Here is a 23,373-nt window from a genome sequence, read left to right as displayed (position 1 = left end):
TACACACTCAGACACATTACTGGCAGTATTATTGCTGTGGAGCTTTGTTATACACTCAGACACATTACTGGGAGTATTATTGCTGTGGAGCTCTGTTATACACTCAGGCACATTGCTGGGAGTATTATTGCTGTGGAGCTCTGTTACACACTCAGACACATTACTGGCAGTATTATTGCTGTGGAGCTTTGTTATACACTCAGGCACATTACTGGGAGTATTATTGCTGTGGAGCTCTGTTATACACTCAGACACATTACTGGGAGTATTATTGCTGTGGAGCTCTGTTATATACTCAGACACATTACTGGGAGTATTATTGCTGTGGAGCTCTGTTACACACTCAGACACATTACTGGGAGTATTATTGCTGTGGAGTTCTGTTATACACTCAGACACATTACTGGGAGAATTATTGCTGTGGAGCTCTGTTATACACTCAGACACATTACTGGGAGTATTATTGCTGTGGAGCTCTGTTATACACTCAGACACATTACTGGGAGTATTATTGCTGTGGAGCGCTGTTATACACTCAGACACAATACTGGGAGTATTATTGCTGTGGAGCTCTGTTATACACTCAAACATATTACTGGGAGTATTATTGCTGTGGAGCTCTGTTATACACTCAGACACATTACTGGGAGTATTATTGCTGTGGAGCTCTGTTATATACTCAGACACATTACTGGGAGTATTATTGCTGTGGAGCTCTGTTATTCACTCAGACACATTACTGGGAATATTATTGCTGTGGAGTTCTGTTATACACTCAGACACATTACTGGGAGAATTATTGCTGTGGAGCTCTGTTATACACTCAGACACATTACTGGGATTATTATTGCTGTGGAGCTATGTTATACACTCAGACACATTACTGGGAGTATTATTGCTGTGGAGCTCTGTTATACACTCAGGCACATTGCTGGGAGTATTATTGCTGTGGAGCTCTGTTACACACTCAGACACATTACTGGGAGTATTATTGCTGTGGAGCTTTGTTATACACTCAGGCACATTACTGGGAGTATTATTGCTGTGGAGCTCTGTTATACACTCAGACACATTACTGGGAGTATTATTGCTGTGGAGCTCTGTTATATACTCAGACACATTACTGGGAGTATTATTGCTGTGGAGCTCTGTTATACACTCAGACACATTACTGGGAGAATTATTGCTGTGGAGCTCTGTTATACACTCAGACACATTACTGGGAGTATTATTGCTGTGGAGCTCTGTTATACACTCAGACACATTACTGGGAGTATTATTGCTGGGGAGCTCGGTTATACACTCAGACACATTACTGGGAGTATTATTGCTGTGGAGCTTGGTTATACACTCAGACACATTACTGGGAGTATTATTGCTGTGGAGCTCTGTTATACACTCAAACATATTACTGGGAGTATTATTGCTGTGGAGCTCTGTTATACACTCAAACATATTACTGGGAGTATTATTGCTGTGGAGCTCTGTTATACACTCAGACACATTACTGGGAGTATTATTGCTGTGGAGCTCTGTTATATACTCAGACACATTACTGGGAGTATTATTGCTGTGGAGCTCTGTTATTCACTCAGACACATTACTGGGAATATTATTGCTGTGGAGTTCTGTTATACACTCAGACACATTACTGGGAGAATTATTGCTGTGGAGCTCTGTTATACACTCAGACACATTACTGGGAGTATTATTGCTGTGGAGCTCGGTTATACACTCAGACACATTACTGGGAGTATTATTGCTGTGGAGCGCTGTTATACACTCAGACACAATACTGGGAGTATTATTGCTGTGGAGCTCTGTTATACACTCAAACATATTACTGGGAGTATTATTGCTGTGGAGCTCTGTAATACACTCAGACACATTACTGGGAGTATTATTACTGTGGGGCTCTGTGATACATTCCGACACATTACTGGGAGTATTATTGCTGTGGAGCTCTGTTATACACTCAGACACATTACTGGGAGTATTATTGCTGTGGAGCTCTGTTATACACCCAGACACATTACTGGGAGTGTTATTGCTGTGGAGCTCTGTTATACACTCAGGCACATTACTGGGAGTGTTATTGCTGTGGAGTTCTGTTATACACTCAGACACATTACTGGGAGTATTATTACTGTGGGGCTCTGTTATACACTCCGACACATTACTGGGAGTATTATTGCTGTGGAGCTCTGTTATACACTCAGACACATTACTGGGAGTATTATTGCTGTGGAGCTCTGTTATACACTCAGACACATTACTGGGAGTATTATTGCTGGGGAGCTCGGTTATACACTCAGACACATTACTGGGAGTATTATTGCTGTGGAGCTCGGTTATACACTCAGACACATTACTGGGAGTATTATTGCTGTGGAGCGCTGTTATACACTCAGACACAATACTGGGAGTATTATTGCTGTGGAGCTCTGTTATACACTCAAACATATTACTGGGAGTATTATTGCTGTGGAGCTCTGTAATACACTCAGACACATTACTGGGAGTATTATTACTGTGGGGCTCTGTGATACATTCCGACACATTACTGGGAGTATTATTGCTGTGGAGCTCTGTTATACACTCAGACACATTACTGGGAGTATTATTGCTGTGGAGCTCTGTTATACACCCAGACACATTACTGGGAGTGTTATTGCTGTGGAGCTCTGTTATACACTCAGGCACATTACTGGGAGTGTTATTGCTGTGGAGTTCTGTTATACACTCAGACACATTACTGGGAGTATTATTACTGTGGGGCTCTGTTATACACTCCGACACATTACTGGGAATATTATTGCTGTGGAGCTCTGTTATACACTCCGACACATTACTGGGAATATTATTGCTGTGGAGCTCTGTTATACACTCAGACACATTACTGGGAGTATTATTGCTGTGGAGCTCTGTTATACACTCAGACACATTACTGGGAGTATTATTGCTGTGGAGCTCTGTTATACACTCAGACACATTACTGGGAGTATTATTGCTGTGGGGCTCTGTTATACACTCAGACACATTACTGGGAGTATTATTGCTGTGGAGCTCTGTTATACACTCAGACACATTACTGGGATTATTATTGCTGTGGAGCTCTGTTATACACTCAGACACATTACTGGGAGTATTATTGCTGTGGAGCTCTGTTATACACTCAGACACATTACTGGGAGTATTATTGCAATGGAGCTCTGTTATACACTCAGACACATTACTGGGAGTATTATTGTTGTGGAGCTCTGTTATACACTCAGACACATTACTGGGAGTATTATTGCTGGGGAGCTCTGTTATACACTCAGACACATTACTGGGAGTATTATTGCTGTGGGGCTCTGTTATACACTCAGACACATTACTGGGAGTATTATTGCTGTGGGGCTCTGTTATACACTCAGACACATTACTGGGAGTATTATTGCTGTGGGGCTCTGTTATACACTCAGACACATTACTGGGAGTATTATTGCTGTGGGGCTCTGTTATACACTCAGACACATTACTGGGAGAATTATTGCTGTGGAGCTCTGTTATACACTCAGACACATTACTGGGAGTATTATTGCTGTGGAGCTATGTTATACACTCAGACACATTACTGGGAGTATTATTGCTGTGGAGCTCTGTTATACACTCAGACACATTACTGGGAGTATTATTGCTGTGGAGCTCTGTTATACACCCAGACACATTACTGGGAGTGTTATTGCTGTGGAGCTCTGTTATACACTCAGGCACATTACTGGGAGTGTTATTGCTGTGGAGTTCTGTTATACACTCAGACACATTACTGGGAGTATTATTACTGTGGGGCTCTGTTATACACTCCGACACATTACTGGGAATATTATTGCTGTGGAGCTCTGTTATACACTCAGACACATTACTGGGAGTATTATTGCTGTGGAGCTCTGTTATACACTCAGACACATTACTGGGAGTATTATTGCTGTGGAGCTCTGTTATACACTCAGACACATTACTGGGAGTATTATTGCTGTGGGGCTCTGTTATACACTCAGACACATTACTGGGAGTATTATTGCTGTGGAGCTCTGTTATACACTCAGACACATTACTGGGATTATTATTGCTGTGGAGCTCTGTTATACACTCAGACACATTACTGGGAGTATTATTGCTGTGGAGCTCTGTTATACACTCAGACACATTACTGGGAGTATTATTGCAATGGAGCTCTGTTATACACTCAGACACATTACTGGGAGTATTATTGTTGTGGAGCTCTGTTATACACTCAGACACATTACTGGGAGTATTATTGCTGGGGAGCTCTGTTATACACTCAGACACATTACTGGGAGTATTATTGCTGTGGGGCTCTGTTATACACTCAGACACATTACTGGGAGTATTATTGCTGTGGGGCTCTGTTATACACTCAGACACATTACTGGGAGTATTATTGCTGTGGGGCTCTGTTATACACTCAGACACATTACTGGGAGTATTATTGCTGTGGGGCTCTGTTATACACTCAGACACATTACTGGGAGAATTATTGCTGTGGAGCTCTGTTATACACTCAGACACATTACTGGGAGTATTATTGCTGTGGAGCTATGTTATACACTCAGACACATTACTGGGAGTATTATTGCTGTGGAGCTCTGTTATACACTCAGGCACATTGCTGGGAGTATTATTGCTGTGGAGCTCTGTTACACACTCAGACACATTACTGGGAGTATTATTGCTGTGGAGCTTTGTTATACACTCAGGCACATTACTGGGAGTATTATTGCTGTGGAGCTCTGTTATACACTCAGACACATTACTGGGAGTATTATTGCTGTGGAGCTCTGTTATATACTCAGACACATTACTGGGAGTATTATTGCTGTGGAGCTCTGTTATACACTCAGACAAATTACTGGGAGAATTATTGCTGTGGAGCTCTGTTATACACTCAGACACATTACTGGGAGTATTATTGCTGTGGAGCTCTGTTATACACTCAGACACATTACTGGGAGTATTATTGCTGGGGAGCTCGGTTATACACTCAGACACATTACTGGGAGTATTATTGCTGCGGAGCTCGGTTATACACTCAGACACATTACTGGGAGTATTATTGCTGTGGAGCTCTGTTATACACTCAAACATATTACTGGGAGTATTATTGCTGTGGAGCTCTGTTATACACTCAGACACATTACTGGGAGTATTATTGCTGTGGAGCTCTGTTATATACTCAGACACATTACTGGGAGTATTATTGCTGTGGAGCTCTGTTATTCACTCAGACACATTACTGGGAATATTATTGCTGTGGAGTTCTGTTATACACTCAGACACATTACTGGGAGAATTATTGCTGTGGAGCTCTGTTATACACTCAGACACATTACTGGGAGTATTATTGCTGTGGAGCTCGGTTATACACTCAGACACATTACTGGGAGTATTATTGCTGTGGAGCGCTGTTATACACTCAGACACAATACTGGGAGTATTATTGCTGGGGAGCTCGGTTATACACTCAGACACATTACTGGGAGTATTATTGCTGTGGAGCTCGGTTATACACTCAGACACATTACTGGGAGTATTATTGCTGTGGAGCGCTGTTATACACTCAGACACAATACTGGGAGTATTATTGCTGTGGAGCTCTGTTATACACTCAAACATATTACTGGGAGTATTATTGCTGTGGAGCTCTGTAATACACTCAGACACATTACTGGGAGTATTATTACTGTGGGGCTCTGTGATACATTCCGACACATTACTGGGAGTATTATTGCTGTGGAGCTCTGTTATACACTCAGACACATTACTGGGAGTATTATTGCTGTGGAGCTCTGTTATACACCCAGACACATTACTGGGAGTGTTATTGCTGTGGAGCTCTGTTATACACTCAGGCACATTACTGGGAGTGTTATTGCTGTGGAGTTCTGTTATACACTCAGACACATTACTGGGAGTATTATTGCTGTGGAGCTCTGTTATACACTCAGACAAATTACTGGGAGAATTATTGCTGTGGAGCTCTGTTATACACTCAGACACATTACTGGGAGTATTATTGCTGTGGAGCTCTGTTATACACTCAGACACATTACTGGGAGTATTATTGCTGGGGAGCTCGGTTATACACTCAGACACATTACTGGGAGTATTATTGCTGCGGAGCTCGGTTATACACTCAGACACATTACTGGGAGTATTATTGCTGTGGAGCTCTGTTATACACTCAAACATATTACTGGGAGTATTATTGCTGTGGAGCTCTGTTATACACTCAGACACATTACTGGGAGTATTATTGCTGTGGAGCTCTGTTATATACTCAGACACATTACTGGGAGTATTATTGCTGTGGAGCTCTGTTATTCACTCAGACACATTACTGGGAATATTATTGCTGTGGAGTTCTGTTATACACTCAGACACATTACTGGGAGAATTATTGCTGTGGAGCTCTGTTATACACTCAGACACATTACTGGGAGTATTATTGCTGTGGAGCTCTGTTATACACTCAGACACATTACTGGGAGTATTATTGCTGGGGAGCTCGGTTATACACTCAGACACAATACTGGGAGTATTATTGCTGTGGAGCTCGGTTATACACTCAGACACATTACTGGGAGTATTATTGCTGTGGAGCGCTGTTATACACTCAGACACAATACTGGGAGTATTATTGCTGTGGAGCTCTGTTATACACTCAAACATATTACTGGGAGTATTATTGCTGTGGAGCTCTGTAATACACTCAGACACATTACTGGGAGTATTATTACTGTGGGGCTCTGTGATACATTCCGACACATTACTGGGAGTATTATTGCTGTGGAGCTCTGTTATACACTCAGACACATTACTGGGAGTATTATTGCTGTGGAGCTCTGTTATACACCCAGACACATTACTGGGAGTGTTATTGCTGTGGAGCTCTGTTATACACTCAGGCACATTACTGGGAGTGTTATTGCTGTGGAGTTCTGTTATACACTCAGACACATTACTGGGAGTATTATTACTGTGGGGCTCTGTTATACACTCCGACACATTACTGGGAGTATTATTGCTGTGGAGCTCTGTTATACACTCAGACACATTACTGGGAGTATTATTGCTGTGGAGCTCTGTTATACACTCAGACACATTACTGGGAGTATTATTGCTGTGGAGCTCTGTTATACACTCAGACACATTACTGGGAGTATTATTGCTGTGGAGCTCTGATATACACTCAGACACATTACTGGGATTATTATTGCTGTGGAGCTCTGTTATACACTCAGACACATTACTGGGAGTATTATTGCTGTGGAGCTCTGTTATACACTCAGACACATTACTGGGAGTATTATTGCAATGGAGCTCTGTTATACACTCAGACACATTACTGGGAGTATTATTGTTGTAGAGCTCTGTTATACACTCAGACACATTACTGGGAGTATTATTGCTGGGGAGCTGTGTTATACACTCAGACACATTACTGGGAGTATTATTGCTGTGGGGCTCTGTTATACACTCAGACACATTACTGGGAGTATTATTGCTGTGGGGCTCTGTTATACACTCAGACACATTACTGGGAGTATTATTGCTGTGGGGCTCTGTTATACACTCAGACACATTACTGGGAGTATTATTGCTGTGGAGCTCTGTTATACACTCAGACACATTACTGGGAGTATTATTGCTGTGGAGCTCTGTTATACACTCAGACACATTACTGGGAGTATTATTGCTGTGGAGCTCTGTTATACACTCAGACACATTACTGGGAGTATTATTGCTGTGGAGCTCTGTTATACACTCAGACACATTACTGGGAGTATTATTGCTGTGGAGCTCTGTTATACACTCAGACACATTACTGGGAGTATTATTGCTGTGGAGCTCTGTTATACCCTCAGACACATTACTGGGAGTATTATTGCTGTGGAGCTCTGTTATACACTCACATTACTGGGAGTATCATTGCCGTGGAGCTCTGTTATACACTCACATTACTGGGAGTATTATTGCCGTGGAGCTCTGTTATACACTCACATTACTGGGAGTATTATTGCCATTATTGTTATACACTCACACACCAACAATGTGGAGTTTCTAGAAAAGAGGAACAGTAGGAGAGAAAAGACAGACAGAGGGATTTGGGTACAACACAGGGACTGTCCCTCCTAAATAGCCATGACTGGGGAAGGGGGTTGAACATGCGATATAACACTTTAGCTCTCTCACAGTGCCCACAGGTGGACACATGAGAAAACCAGGGTTATGACTTGATAGTTTAGTGAACCCATCCTCAATGGATGGAGCATTTTGAACAACTGGGTAGCAATAATTTACCAGCCCATACTCTTAGTAACAGTGAGCAGCTGCCAGTTACTTTTTACCATAGTAAATCAAAAAGAGATGGTTGCGGTAAATGCAACTTCATGGTAGTTTGAAATCAAATAATTTAGCTAGGCCGCAAATATGGATGTCATTCCATTGAAAACAATAATTAAGGTCCTCCAATCCTCCTTCAAGAGAGAGAACATATTTCAAGAGAGAAGTGGGTGAGATATTGTGAGTGTTAACTGTGCCTATAATTTCTTCTGGATTGTATCTGATGAGTCGTCTTTGCGAAGTCCAGGAAATTGGATTGTACGCTGGATATTTAGTGAAATAACTCAGTTGCAAGGTGGTATTTGTGAAGAAAATAGACTTAGTTTGGTATTTTCTCCTATGTTCGGGCTTGCAGTGTTTTATGCATGTTGAATTTATTTAAAACTACCGAACACCGACCACACTCCTGGCTCATTAACTTCAAAAGAACCATCTATTAAGCACTCTCTGGGCGGCCGCTGTTCGTATAGCCGAATGCCATGTGGAACAGAAAACGGCATCCATCTTGTTTGCACGAAAGGAGGCAACGGTGTGACGAAACCAATCTCGCCACATTGTATTGGAGGAGCCTGGTTGCCCGCCTGCTGCCTTTGGATTATGGACCGGCAGCTAAAGGGTTAATTTTACTGTGCAGAAGGATTTATTTCTCCCTTTCTGCACAGCAGTTCGGTAGATTTCATCTACCGAACAAACAGCCGTTCACCAACCTCCCCAGAGCCGTGGGAAGCCGGCCGGCGTTGTTAATTGGCCACCCAGAAGCTGGAGTGTGCTGCCAATTTACCTCCCTGAAGCTGCGGTTAATTGCCTGTTAACTGTGTGGCCGCTGTTACACTTAGCGGCCGCTAGGTGGCGCTGTTCTGGAGCTCCCCGGGCAGCCAACACTTTTCTGCACGGCTTTCATGCACCAAAATCGGACACTTTTACGTGCAGGCACCGCTGAACCTCCAGCCCCTGGTTCTCATTCGTATGAATTTGGTGAATGCAGGGAAATTCGGTAGTTTATGTTTTATGTGAACTGTAGTAACCCAGATAGCCTGCCATGGAGCCTGTTCGTATAATTAAAGACTTTGGCTCCATGGCAATTAAAATGTATTTGTGTGATCTGGGTGCCATTCACCTAATAATGTGCACCCAGACCTGAGCTATCTGGGGATATGTTACATGTCTGTGTTTTGTGTATAAAATGTGTCTGTATGTATTTTAAAGTGATAGTCTGTTTCTGTGTCACCATGTGCATAATGGAGTCCGGCCTTTGTCTTAGGAGATAATTGAATTACTTCATTAATTATCTCCAGGGCAGGGAGGAGGAAACCAGGATGCATTGTGGGAAAGTATTGTGGCTGTGTGTACGAAAATGATACATGTCTGTCTGCTGTTTCAGTCTTCCATCTGGTCCCCTAGGGGAGTGTCCACCAGGTGGGAGACCTGCATAAATACAGGGGCAGGTAGCCCTGAATAAACAGACCACTGCTTGACCTTCAACACGGAGCCTTGTCTCGTTCTTGGGGGGGATTCACTGTATGCTGTTGGAGATTTGACTGCTAGGAGTGTAAGCTGATGTCTGCTTTTCCTATTCATCTGCTAGCAGCTATTCGTGAGGTTCCAGCTGGAGTGCTACCTTATTCATCTATATCCAGTTCGTGAGTTTTGATGTTCTGCAGTAGCTGTGCCTGTTTGGAAAAGGGGATTATCGCCTAAACCGATTTATTCCCTTTTATGCTGAAACGGTCCGTAACAATTGGTGGCAAGCGGCGGGATCGTTCCTACAGCCAGAAGGACAGCTACAGGAGACACCATTACTCTGGATTTTACAATTTGAGGGCAACGCATGTCCCAGGACAGCGACCCTAAAAGCAACAGCATGGAACCAGCAGTGGAGTACGATGAGGGTGACATGGATGACCGGGAGGCATTAAGGAAAGGCATCTGGTACCAGGCACTGGACATTGTGGAATACCAACGAGGTGAGAGACTTCCCAAGGAAGATCAGCGTTTGCAGGAGCGACTAGCCCTGCGGATGCCCTTCCTGGGAGAGCAGCCCAGGGAGGAATGGGTAAAAGAACTGGAGCTCCGGGTATGGCAAGAGATGTGGCTGGAGGATGCCTACCAGGCGCTTTGGTGGTATGTTGCACAGCACCTGCCCTGGACAGCCGAGCATGACAAGCCAGAGGGAGAGGAGTTTGATGGTCCTGGCTTGTTATGGGAGTCTTTCTCAGAGCCTGAATTTGGGAGCCCCACACAAGCCCGGTTCAGTGATCTCTTTGAGTGGAGGGAGAGCAGGTATGACTGGGACGACACTCATGAAATTGAGCAAGACCTGGTCCACCTAGTAACCCGAGAGATGGAGCTGGAACAGGACTACCAAAATCTGTTCCACTCCAGTGAGAAGGCTCAACAGGGAAGCGCAGACCCAGATCCAGACCCCTTCAGCTGGGAAGATATTGTACAATTTTACTGGGAAGAACCCCAGGTGGCCAGTGGAGATGGGACCGAGGTCTCTCCACCGAGCCTGCAGGGAATTGGGAGCCCAGTCTCCATTCCCCAGCGGCAGTGTAAAGTGCAGGGAGAGGAGAGCAGCGTCCTCCCTCCCCAGCGGCAGGCTGAGTTACAGGGGGCAGAGGTAGTTGTTCCTGCCCCCCAGCAGCAGAGTGATATGCCAGGAGGGCCATGTGAAGTGCAGGGAGAGGAGAGCAGCGTCCTCCCTCCCCAGCGGCAGGCTGAGTTACAGGGGGCAGAGGTAGTTGTTCCTGCCCCCCAGCAGCAGAGTGATATGCCAGGAGGGCAATGTGAAGTACAGGGAGAGGAGAGCAGTGGCCTCCCTCCCCAGCGGCAGGCTGAGTTACAGGGGGCAGAGGTAGTTGTCCCTGCCCCCCAGCAGCAGAGTGATATGCCAGGAGGGCAATGCGAAGTGCGGGGAGAGGAGAGCAGTGGCATCCCTCCCCAGCGGCAGGCTGAGTTACAGGGGGCAGAGGTAGTTGTTCCTGCCCCCCAGCAGCAGAGTGATATGCCAGGAGGGCAATGTGGAATACAGGGAGAGGAGAGCAGCGTCCTCCCTCCCCAGCGGCAGCGTGAGTTTTCGGGAATTGGGAGCCCAGTCTCCATTCTCCAGCGGCAGAGTATCCAGCAGGGAATAGAGAGCCCTGTCTCCTTTCCCCAGCGGCAGGACTCTGTATTGGGAGGAGAGACAGTCGGTCTCCCTCCGCAAAGACTAGGAATGTGTATGGGAGAGGAGCTTGTTACCACCTCTCCCCAGCGGCGGATCATTAATGGGCAGAGTGTTCTATCGGGAGAGGAGCTTGTTACCCCCTCTCCCCAGCGGCAGCTTAATGTACCAGGGGGAGACTGTAAACCCCCCACCGGTGCAGATGGGACCGTGGTCTCTGCACTCACCACACAGGGGGTAGGGACGGTCGGTCCTACCCCCCCACGACAGAGCTGTGTATTCAAGGGGGAGACAGTCCGTCTCCAGCAACCAGGCTCCAACCAGACTACTCCGGTGGTAGTACTGGCACCAGGACAGAGTACCGCTGGTCTCTGCCCACTCAGCAACCCACCAAGGCAGCCTACCGGTCCCCCACACAGCTGTGGTGAGGCACCTGGACATGGACAAGATTCTCCTCTACCCAGGTGTAGTAACCATTTATTGTGGGTGGGCTGTACTGTTTTTTCTGCTTTGTGGGTGGGCTGCCGGACTAACAAGGGCACTGACCGGCAGGAGGTCAGGTACCCTGTTAGTCTTTTTGGAAAGGGGGAGAGATGTGACGAAACCAATCTCGCCACATTGTATTGGAGGAGCCTGGTTGCCCGCCTGCTGCCTTTGGATTATGGACCGGCAGCTAAAGGGTTAATTTTACTGTGCAGAAGGATTTATTTCTCCCTTTCTGCACAGCAGTTCGGTAGATTTCATATGCCAGGAGGGCAATGTGAAGTACAGGGAGAGGAGAGCAGTGGCCTCCCTCCCCAGCGGCAGGCTGAGTTACAGGGGGCAGAGGTAGTTGTCCCTGCCCCCCAGCAGCAGAGTGATATGCCAGGAGGGCAATGCGAAGTGCGGGGAGAGGAGAGCAGTGGCATCCCTCCCCAGCGGCAGGCTGAGTTACAGGGGGCAGAGGTAGTTGTTCCTGCCCCCCAGCAAACAGCCGTTCACCAACCTCCCCAGAGCCGTGGGAAGCCGGCCGGCGTTGTTAATTGGCCACCCAGAAGCTGGAGTGTGCTGCCAATTTACCTCCCTGAAGCTGCGGTTAATTGCCTGTTAACTGTGTGGCCGCTGTTACACTTAGCGGCCGCTAGGTGGCGCTGTTCTGGAGCTCCCCGGGCAGCCAACACTTTTCTGCCCGGCTTTCATGCACCAAAATCGGACACTTTTACGTGCAGGCACCGCTGAACCTCCAGCCCCTGGTTCTAATTCGTATGGATTTGGTGAATGCAGGGAATTCGGTATTTTATGTTTTATGTGAACTGTAGTAACCCAGATAGCAATGCCATGGAGCCTGTTCGTATAATTAAAGACTTTGGCTCCATGGCAATTAAAATGTATTCGTGTGGTCTGGGTGCCATTCACCTAATAATGTGCACCCAGACCTGAGCTATCTGGGGATATGTTACATGTCTGTGTTTTATGTATAAAATGTGTCTGTATGTATTTTAAAGTGATAGTCTGTTTCTGTGTCACCATGTGCATAATGGAGTCCGGCCTTTGTCTTAGGAGATAATTGAATTACTTCATTAATTATCTCCAGGGCAGGGAGGAGGAAACCAGGATGCATTGTGGGAAAGTATTGTGGCTGTGTGTACGAAAATGATACATGTCTGTCTGCTGTTTCAGTCTTCCATCTGGTCCCCTAGGGGAGTGTCCACCAGGTGGGAGACCTGCATAAATACAAGGGCAGGTAGCCCTGAATAAACAGACCACTGCTTGACCTTCAACACGGAGCCTTGTCTCGTTCTTGGGGGGGATTCACTGTATGCTGTTGGAGATTTGACTGCTAGGAGTGTAAGCTGATGTCTGCTTTTCCTATTCATCTGCTAGCAGCTATTCGTGAGGTTCCAGCTGGAGTGCTACCTTATTCATCTATATCCAGTTCGTGAGTTTTGATGTTCTGCAGTAGCTGTGCCTGTTTGGAAAAGGGGATTATCGCCTAAACCGATTTATTCCCTTTTATGCTGAAACGGTCCGTAACAAACGGGACTTAGTCGTCGAGTGTCTGGAACTAGAATCGGACACTCGACCTCCTGAACCACCGCTGAAAACTACCGAACGCCTGCTTCCTTTAGTTGCCGAACAGCCAGGAGAGCGCCGTTCTGTTCATACGGACAAGGGGAGCAATCACTCCTATGAGCCAGGAGGATCCATTTGGGACTTTTATTTGTTTTATGCCTTTTTCTGAATTGACCGACCGCACACGCTGAATTCGTGGAACTGTTTTGGGCAGGAGCCTCGTGTGTGGTCGGTACTTTTTAAGAACCCCTGAACCGATCTGGGTGAAATTTGGATATGTTGGTCCCCCATATCGGGGCTATCAGGGGATATGTAGTTTGTGGGGATACCTTGTGTGGAAAGGGGTGTTCTAACTTTTGGGGAAATTGTGTGCCCTCTGCTTGGAGATAATTGGATTATTCCTTAACTTATCTCAATATCTCCCAGGCAGAGAGAGGGCGGGGGTTATTGTAAATCTGCATGTTGATTGGTTATTGTCTTTGTTTACTGTGGGAGGTCATCTTGCAGGAGGATTTCTCATAAAAGCCAGTGTGAAATCAATCAACTTCATTCCTGTTACACCCTTCATGAAGTCTGGGCTCATGTTTGGGGAATATTCTATTTGCTGGAGAGAATCATCTTGGAAGCTGCATTCATCTACACTATTCCTCTACCTCCTACTGCAGTAATAATCACTTATGCTCAGCTATTGGGAAAGGAATAGAAGACCGCAGTACCATAACCACTGCAGGTCTTAACAGTATTTAAATTGCTTGATAGCCTCTTCTAATAAGTTTTAGAGAACATGTTTCATGAGACATGCTGAAGGTTTCTTGGATGCCTCTCTGACATTTGATTTAGAACCTGTGCCCTTGAGGCCTTGAGAAGATGGTGGAGCATCTTCCTTTTGTGTTTGGAAAATCAAGACCACTGATGGTGTAGATTTCTTCCAATTCCATTAACCTCCCTGTAGGCAAATTGTGCATATGTGGTTGGGACAACCAAATTCCGATCGTATTTGGCTTTCATGTATATAAGAAATACCAAATCTGGTCAGAATTCTGAGTATTATAAATAGGCTGGCAGGTTTTTCTTTTACTACAGGGTGGATTTGGCTGGTAGTACCATCCAATTGTACAAGAGTATATTAAAAATGACAAAAAATACTATTCCACAGTAAAGCTTGCAATCTAACAAACAGAAATTAGAAAAAGGAAAAGGTCCATATCCCCAGGACAACTGCCTAACGCGTTTCGTGCCGCATGGCACTTAATCTTTTTGTGCAGCATGTCGAAGTCTATTCTTATAGCATTAGATAGTGGTAGCAGGTGAATGCACCATTTTTTTAATTTTTTTTTGGACTCTAGGTACCATTGCTCTTTGATGGGTGCATGCTTTCACAGTGTCATTCGTTGATATTTTTTACAATGTTTGGCTTTTCGATACAAATCTTTGCGCTGTTTGTATATTAACCCCTTAAGGACCAAAACTTCTGGAATAAAAGGGAATCATGAAATGTCACACATGTCATGTGTCCTTAAGGGGTTAATAGACAATTGTAAATGTGGTCACATGCAATAGGGAAATAATTTGGTATGAGTGGGCAGCTTCACAAAGAGGAGCATCTAAGATATGGAAGAAAATACTAGATATATGGGGTATGTGAGCGCTCCTAAGGACAAGTTGAAACATGAAAAGGGGCCCCCCGCAGTTCAGGATTTGTTCTGAGAGACCACCCTATCCATCAGGTTTGTCATTGTATTCTTTACATACTTTTATTTGTTATATCCCTTTTGTGGTAAATTACCAAATTAATATATATATATATATATTACACAAGATTCGTCTACATTAAAAGGTATTTATTAGAAGGCAACAACACAATACTATAAATTTATCACAAACACTCAGCGAAGACCCACGGAGCAACAACCCTTTTTAATCTATCTATCGATATAGCAATCCCCTTCCCCACACATTTGATCTCACCCACGGTTAGGCCTTCACATCTAGTAATGGCTCACTGCTGCAAGTTCAACATCACATCTACCAAGGAAGAAAAGGAAGCAATAGAGTGTAGCATGGTTCACTATGCTAGCACATGGCGTCTGCACATCTGCTCTGTAGCACAGCCAAGAAGGAACAGGGAGGAATGGGGATAGGGGGAAGTTGTTATCACTTTCCTGACTTGTAATGGTATTGAATTACCTAATTACCATATCAAAGGGTAAAGCTTATCCCCCTGTAAGAAAGGCATACATGAGCTTGGTCACATGATCCTTGGTCACCATATTAGTTTGATGACAAAATGTCACCACACCTTTGGGTCACTACCCTCATCCATATCCCATTGTGCTGGCTTTATGTCAGCGTTCCTCCAAGATCACTGTTTAGTGGATTGGTGTTCATCTTATGGGTATTCCAGTCACAGTTGTTTTTTCTATGGCATTGTGATCAAGAACACCCCTACCATAACCACTACTCCTTGGAGAACATTGCTTTTTATACTTTCTATTTATCCTTGTTGCACTGAACTGATACTTTGTACTTTACGGCATTAGGATTTGATAAATACAACTTATTTATCTTGCAGAATAAAACTTCAGGTGAGAAGGTATTAATAAAAACATTGTATTTAAATGCATCAAAATGGACTTTGCTTTATTCTGAAGAATCCTAAAAATTCTGCAGATCTTTAATTGTATTTAGAAGGTAATATTTGGAATTTCAATAGCTGGTTTTATTCATTTTAAAATTCCTATAAATAGGTGCTATAATAACATGATTCTTTTTAAAGAAATCCCTTATTTCATTAATCAGCTCTCTGTAGTAACAGTAGCTCCTTGGTATCTATTTATAGAATTATATAGGGAATTAAAGTGACAAACAGGGAATAAAGGATTACTTCAATGGATTATATATAAAGGTTATTCTTTCATGCGCACACCGTCATACATGTACATGTAAAGATTATATGTATGCTGTCACTCATGTAATACGTCCTGTTATTACATCATTCTTGTAATTCACAGCATGATGAACAAAATACTTCAATTTACAGCTGGAATGAATCCCATCCAGGTTACACAGGCTCATGGAGAGCAGGTTGTATCCATTAATATAGCATGATAAGTGTCTGCTGTGCATATTATAGACAATATTCATAAAATCAGAGTGTGACAAGGTAAGCAGAAATCATTTAATAATCTTCATGTTAAGCAGTCTCATTTCATTTCAAAAACAGAACTTAAAGATAGGAGAACAAAAACAAGACTTTGAAAAGAAGTGCACGTCGAATATCAATATAATTGTCTTTACTTTTCTGAAAGTAATGTCTCTGAACAATATCTCACATGATTCTCTGACCATCCATTGCATTTAAAGAATTCTGGGAATTGTAGGCCACCAACATCTGGGGGCCAGCCTGAAAGTATTTTATTTCTATTTATTTCTATCATTTTCACAGCTGAAATCTGTTCAGTGTACTGGTCCTTAAGCCATGGGTCAAGACCTATATCAGTAGGGAATATTGATACAACTAAAATGGTCAAAGAGGTGCCGCGAAAGTATGTCAAGCATTCCTATGCTTCATTTAGTGTTCTTCTTCTGTTCTGTCAGTCATAGAGTGTCCAAAAGTGGGCACCTTCAATGTACAAGGTACCCAAAAGACTAGAGGAATCTTGAGATCTAATGGGATATGCCAAGTATTGTGTGAGGGTTAGCATCCTTATCATAAGGGATGGACGATTTACTGAATGTTGCTACGACCATTAGATTGACCTAAAAAGATAAAATAATTTAGGAAACAGAAATATCTAAAGAAAGAGTACAGGGTAAGACACCTTATTTTGGTGGGATTTAGGGTAACTGTCAGTAGAAACAGAGATTGGGAATTCCTAGACTGTTCAGAGGATGTACAGCTGTATCTCCACCATGTACTATTTGCTGTCCATGGTGGCTGGAGACAGAGAGTGTGACATAAATATTTAAATGTATATACACCTGTACGATACTCTGCGGCAATTTCAAGCCACATTGTATAGTTTTATAAAATAAATGGAGACACTAGGACTTATACAAAAAATCATTCATTAGCATTGCGGTATGTTCAGGAGTTTATTTATGATGAAATAGATTTATCTCTTGCAACATATTCCATGCTGGTAGTTTATTTATAGACATTCTTGTAGTTTTAACTAATTTATACGGTAACCATTTGTAATATACAAATTAATCAATTGTCACACTGGTCATTAATGTAAAGAAAACATATACATTTCCAGTTCAATGATAACATTAAGACTACTAATAATAATAACAAACATGCAGTAATAATTACGATGTTAATGTTTGTAAAATTCTACCTACAGCTCATGGTGGGTCCCTGTAAATAATCCGGTGATAAAACGTAAAGCATGAATCGCAGTACGGTGACAGAATTCATTCTTCTCGGACTGTCCAGTGACCCCAGTATACAAGTTATATTATTTATCATCTTCCTGGCCGCCTACCTGGCCTCGCTGGCTGCTAATGGTCTTCTTATCCTGGCTGTGAGCTTCGACCATCATCTGCATAATCCTATGTATTTCTTTCTCATTAATCTGTCAATCATTAATATTGGCGTTCCTTCAGCCATTGTTCCAAAGATGCTTGTCAATTTAATGTGTGAGGAAAATAAGATATCGTATGCAGGCTGCATATCCCAGACTTTTTTCTATCTTCTTGGATCAAGTGAATACATCCTCCTGGTGTTCATAGCGTACGATCGTTTTGTTGCAATCTGTAAACCCCTGCGCTACCACATGGTAATGAGTACATCAGCTTGTACATGGATGATCACAGTTACATGGACAGGTAGCTGTGTTATGTCCTCAGCTAATCTTTTCCTTTTATGCAGCTTAACATTTTGTGGCCCTAACATTATTAATCATTTTTATTGTGCATACCCTTTACTGATGCGTTTATCCTGTAGTGATACCTCTGAACTTGATGTCATGACATTGGGTGGGAGTGTCATTGTACTCAGGGGTGTATCCTGGTTTTGTGCTGCCCTAGGCAGGACAAAACTCAGGCGCCCCCTCACCCCCCCCCCCCGCCACCCCCACCCAACCCTTCCCCCGCCTTCTAAATACACACACTGACAGATACGCATCCATTAGCTAACTGTTAGCTAATGGATGCGTATCTGTCAGTGTGTGTGTGTGAGTGTATGAGTGTGTCTGTGTGTGAGTGTGTCTGTTAGTGAGTGTGAGTGTGTCTGTTAGTGAGTGTGTCTGTTAGTGAGTGTGTGAGTGTGTCTGTTAGCTGCTAACAGACACACTCACACACTCACTAACAGACACACTCACACACACTAACAGACACACACAGTCAGACACACACACACTCTAACAGACACACTCTCACACACACACACTCTAACAGACAAACAGACACACTCACACTCACTAACAGACACACACTAACAGACACACACACACACTAACAGACACACTCACACACACTAAAAGACACACACTAACAGACACACACACACACTAACAGACACACTCACACACACTAACAGACACACACAGTCAGACACACTCACACACACTCACTAACAGACACACACACACTAACAGACACACTCACACACACTAACAGACACACACAGTCAGACACACTCACACACACACACACTAACAGACACACTCACTCACATTAACTCATTTTTTTTTTATTTACCCCCCCAGCCTCCTTACCTTTGGGAATGCTGGGGGGGTTCTCCCTCTCCCTGGGGTCTAGTGGGGCTGCCGGTCGGCTGCTGGGCTGGTTGCTGGGCGGGCGGGCGGCTGGCGAGGGAGCACTTCCTCTGAGCTGTCTGCTCAGCTCCCTCGCGCGCCGCAGAGTGAGGCTGGGAGGCGGAGCCGGAATATGACGTCATATTCCGGCTCCCAGCCTCACTCTGCGGCGCGCGAGGGAGCTGAGCAGACAGCTCAGAGGAAGTGCTCCCTCGCCGGCCGCCAGCACTGCCCAGCAGACCGCCCGCCCAGACGGCATGTCAGTTAGCCGCAAGGCTAACAAGGCATTTGCCCTGGGCGTTTGGGGGCGGCTTTTTTTGCCGCCCCCTGGAAAATGCCGCCCAAGGCAAATGCCTTGTTTGCCTCGCGGCAAATACACCCCTGATTGTACTGTTGGTTCCTCTGATTCTTATCCTGTTCTCTTACTGTAGAATTATCGTTTCAATAATTAGAATCCAGTCTGGACGATACAAAACTTTTTCCACTTGCATTTCACACCTGATCGTTGTAACAATGTTCTATGGAATAACGTTGGTTATGTTCTTGCGATCAAAGGTTTCTGTTGATGAAAACAGAGATAAAATAGTATCCGTTTTTTATAATTTAGTGACACCTTTGTCAAATCCTTTAATCTATAGCGTGAGAAATAAAGATGTTCTCAGAGACATGAGACGGTTAGAAAAATTGCTGTAACGCTGCTCTGCCTGCTCATGAAGATGACGTAGAAGTTAGGCCGTCAATTCTATAAGACGCTATGAGCAATAAAACAAGTAAGTTTAACCCCTTAAGGACACATGACATGTCTGGCATGTCATGATTCCATTTTATTCTAGAAGTTTGGTCCTTAAGGGGTTAAAGATAATGCAGTCCTCATGCTGTCCAAATACCACCACTAATGCACATTTATCACTACGTCACAGTTTATTCCCTGGTCTCCGCATCTCATTGTACAGCGCTATGGAATTTGTTGGCGCTATATAAATAATAAAATAATAATAAAATAGTAATAATAAAAACATAATGAGTAAATCATCGTCACTCCAAAGTTTGCGGCAAAACTGATGAAGATGACTCCAAGATTAGGGAACCTAATCTGTAAGACAAAATGTGGGTTAATGGAGGCGAGATGAAAAATGTAGCGTTTTTCTGTCCTGCAATCAAAGCTAGGTAGCTTTACATATGCTGCACTGTTTATGGACTGATTTTTGCATGTAAACAACATGAGGTGCGATAAGTTTGTCATTGTCAGACCAAAGTCCTAGAGGTAATTTAGCTCCAGAACAGCAAGAGATATATTTGATGGCTTACAATTCTCTGGAAAAAAAGTGAACAAACTGGCAAAATATATTAGTGTTGTTTCTGGAATTAGTATCTTACAGAAGCTGTATTGATGACCATATTCGTGTTACTGTAGGCCATCAGTCTTGTCATAAAACATGCTTGTTCTGTAAGCAGCAACATTGTGAATTTATTTATTATGTTTGCCAAATGAAATGGTGAAATTGTGTTGGTCCTGATGTGAATGCAAGATACTGGTATAATGACCAGGTTTACATGTTCCGATATTAGGTTTCGTTGTGCCACCAACTATACATATTCAGGGGTCAATGACTCACGCTATCTCTTGCTCACTATATACACGTACAATAACTTTAATGGTCACATTCCTGACCCAACTCATTGAATAATTCATTCTTTTTTCCCATTATTATTACATAAAAGGATGGCCACCATACTATTAAATGTACTTTAAATGAGTATAAAGTATTTTGTGATATAAAATAATGGTAACGCATTTGTTCTGATTCAGTTTTCTGTAAAAACAAACAAATCCTTTTCTTCTGCCGAGAGAAAAAGTTTTCATAAAAGACAAACAAAATTATAAATAAAGTATTTTGGGGAGAAAAAATGTAAATAAAAGTGACTCTGTTTAGGTAATCAAAGTGATGATTATATGTCCTTCCATCATGCTTTCACAAACTATGATTTGCTGAGTTTATTTTCTTCGAGTCACATTGATAACACACTAGAATGAAAGGACGGACTAATCAAAAGACCAAAATGGAAAAGTTTTACCTTCCCTATCAAGAAAAGAACTTGAGCCCCATCAGTGTACAGGACCAGGTGTAACCGCGACACCAACATCGGCTGTAGTCCCTCCACTGTGCCTTCCCTATTACAAGCAAGGCACCTTTTCATGGAAACTTTCAAGAAACGCAAGACAATTTCCTGTGGACAGAAATGATGCCTCGGCTGGGGTATCCAAGGTATTTACCATCAGACATGGAAGATCTCTCTTCTGGGACAGACAAAACATCCTTCACATGACACATGAGATGCCTTTTGTTTAGATATGAATTACAGCATTCCATGACAAACATCCCAGGTCAGCACACAGGGTATGCTAGTTGTGTAAAGGTACAGGGCATCACCTACAGAAGGGAACTGCCACATCACCAACCCAAATCACCAACAGTGCCATCAGGGGTCAAATCCTGTGGAAATAAAAAAATGTGGGAACGCACCTAAGATTTCCACTACCCCAAGAACGGAGGGTTTTATTTAGCACAGTGCAAGCAAATTAAATTACAATCTTGTACTGCATTTGCTTGTGTCCTGTTTCTGGTGTGTCCTTAAATGTGCCCATTAATGGAATACCAAAGAGCAAAACTGGACAAGGCTGGCGTGTGTTTAGTAGGGACTGTGTTGAAGTGTGTGTAGAGGATTCTGTATATGGTGTACTATGTGTAGCTATGGGCGGTCGTGTGTGCACGTGTTCATGTATAGGAGCTTTTGAGATTGTGGGCGGTCGTGTGTGCACGTGTTCATGTATAGGAGCTTTTGAGATTGTGTGTGTGCTGATAGGGCCTGTAAAGTATGTGTGTGTGTGTGTGTATATCTCAAGGCTGCAGTATAAGAGTATGTGTTGCATTGTGTGTTTACCAAGGAGCTGTAGTTTGTGTGTGTGTGTGCATATTTATATATATATTGCTTTGCTGCAGAAGGATTAAGATAGATTGGGGGACTGGGCACAAAAATGACAGATGAAATTTAATGTAGACAAATGCAAAGTTATGCACTTCGGGGTTAAGAATGCACAAGCAATTTACACCCTAAATGGTAGTGACACATGAGAAGTATTTGGGAATTGTTATAGACAACAAATTAGGCAGCAATATGCAATGTCAATCTGCAGTTGCTAAGGCCAGTAAGGTTTTGTCATGTATAAATAGTGGCATAAATTCTTGAGATGAAAATATAATTTTGCCTCTTTATAAATCACTGGTAAGACCACACCTTGAATTTTGGGCACCTGTTCTTAAGAAGGATATCATGGCACTAGAGACGAGCTACAAAATTGATAAAAGGAATGGTGCATTTTAGTTACGAATAAAGGTTAAAAAATCTCTTTAGTTTGGAAAAACAGCACCTTAGAGGGGATATGATAACATTATACAAATATATTCAGGGCCAGTACAAACCATTATCTGGAAATCTATTCATAAACAGGGCTATACATAGGACACGAGGTCACACATTTAGGCTGGAAGAAAGGAGATTTCATCTAAGGCAAAGAAAAGGTTTTTTTTTACAGTAAGAGCAATAATGATATGGAATTCTCTGCGTGAAGAGATGGTTTTATCAGAGTCCATACAGATGTTTCAACAGCAATTGGATAAATACTTGCAAAAACATATTGTATGTGGGGATGAGGTGTGTATGTGGGTGAAAAGTTTATATGTGGGATGAAGTATGTGAGGGGCGCACTGCATGTGTATGGAAATGTGTACTTTGTGTGGATGGGAGTGTACAGTATGTAGGGGGGTTCACTATCTGTGAGGGTGTACTGTTTGTATGGGGGTGTAGGGAGTAAGATAGGGAAGGGCTTTATACTTTTTACTTTAATAATTATTTAATAAGCAAAAAATAAATATTTCCCTGTTAATACCTTGCAGGGAGGAGGGGCAAAATCAGATTTGTGGTGGT

At 43.2% G+C, this 23,373-nt stretch overlaps 1 protein-coding gene across 1 annotated transcript; it reads left to right on the top strand.

The window, feature by feature from the left end:
• The first annotated feature begins 18,018 nt into the window (after positions 1-18,018).
• On the top strand, positions 18,019-20,079 carry LOC134586080 (olfactory receptor 5A2-like). Its single transcript, XM_063441590.1, has 3 exons — positions 18,019-18,470; positions 18,501-18,602; positions 19,764-20,079. The coding sequence occupies exons 1-3, from the start codon at positions 18,019-18,021 to the stop codon at positions 20,077-20,079; spliced, it is 870 nt and encodes a 289-aa protein (XP_063297660.1).
• The last annotated feature ends 3,294 nt before the right edge of the window (positions 20,080-23,373 follow it).

The sequence above is a fragment of the Pelobates fuscus genome, chromosome 2, assembly GCF_036172605.1.
Source record: "Pelobates fuscus isolate aPelFus1 chromosome 2, aPelFus1.pri, whole genome shotgun sequence".
In the NCBI taxonomy this organism is placed as follows: Eukaryota; Metazoa; Chordata; class Amphibia; order Anura; family Pelobatidae; genus Pelobates; species Pelobates fuscus.
This window is presented reverse-complemented; position numbering and strand designations above follow the sequence as displayed.

Coding starts and splice junctions, on each gene's coding strand:
- LOC134586080 (XM_063441590.1), top strand. CDS start 18,019: ATGAATCGCAGTACGGTGACAGAATTCATTCTTCTCGGACTGTCCAGT. Junction 18,471..18,500: donor TGGACAGGTAGCTGTGTTAT/GTCCTCAGCTAA, acceptor CCTTTTATGCAG/CTTAACATTTTGTGGCCCTA. Junction 18,603..19,763: donor TCTGAACTTGATGTCATGAC/ATTGGGTGGGAG, acceptor CGCGGCAAATAC/ACCCCTGATTGTACTGTTGG.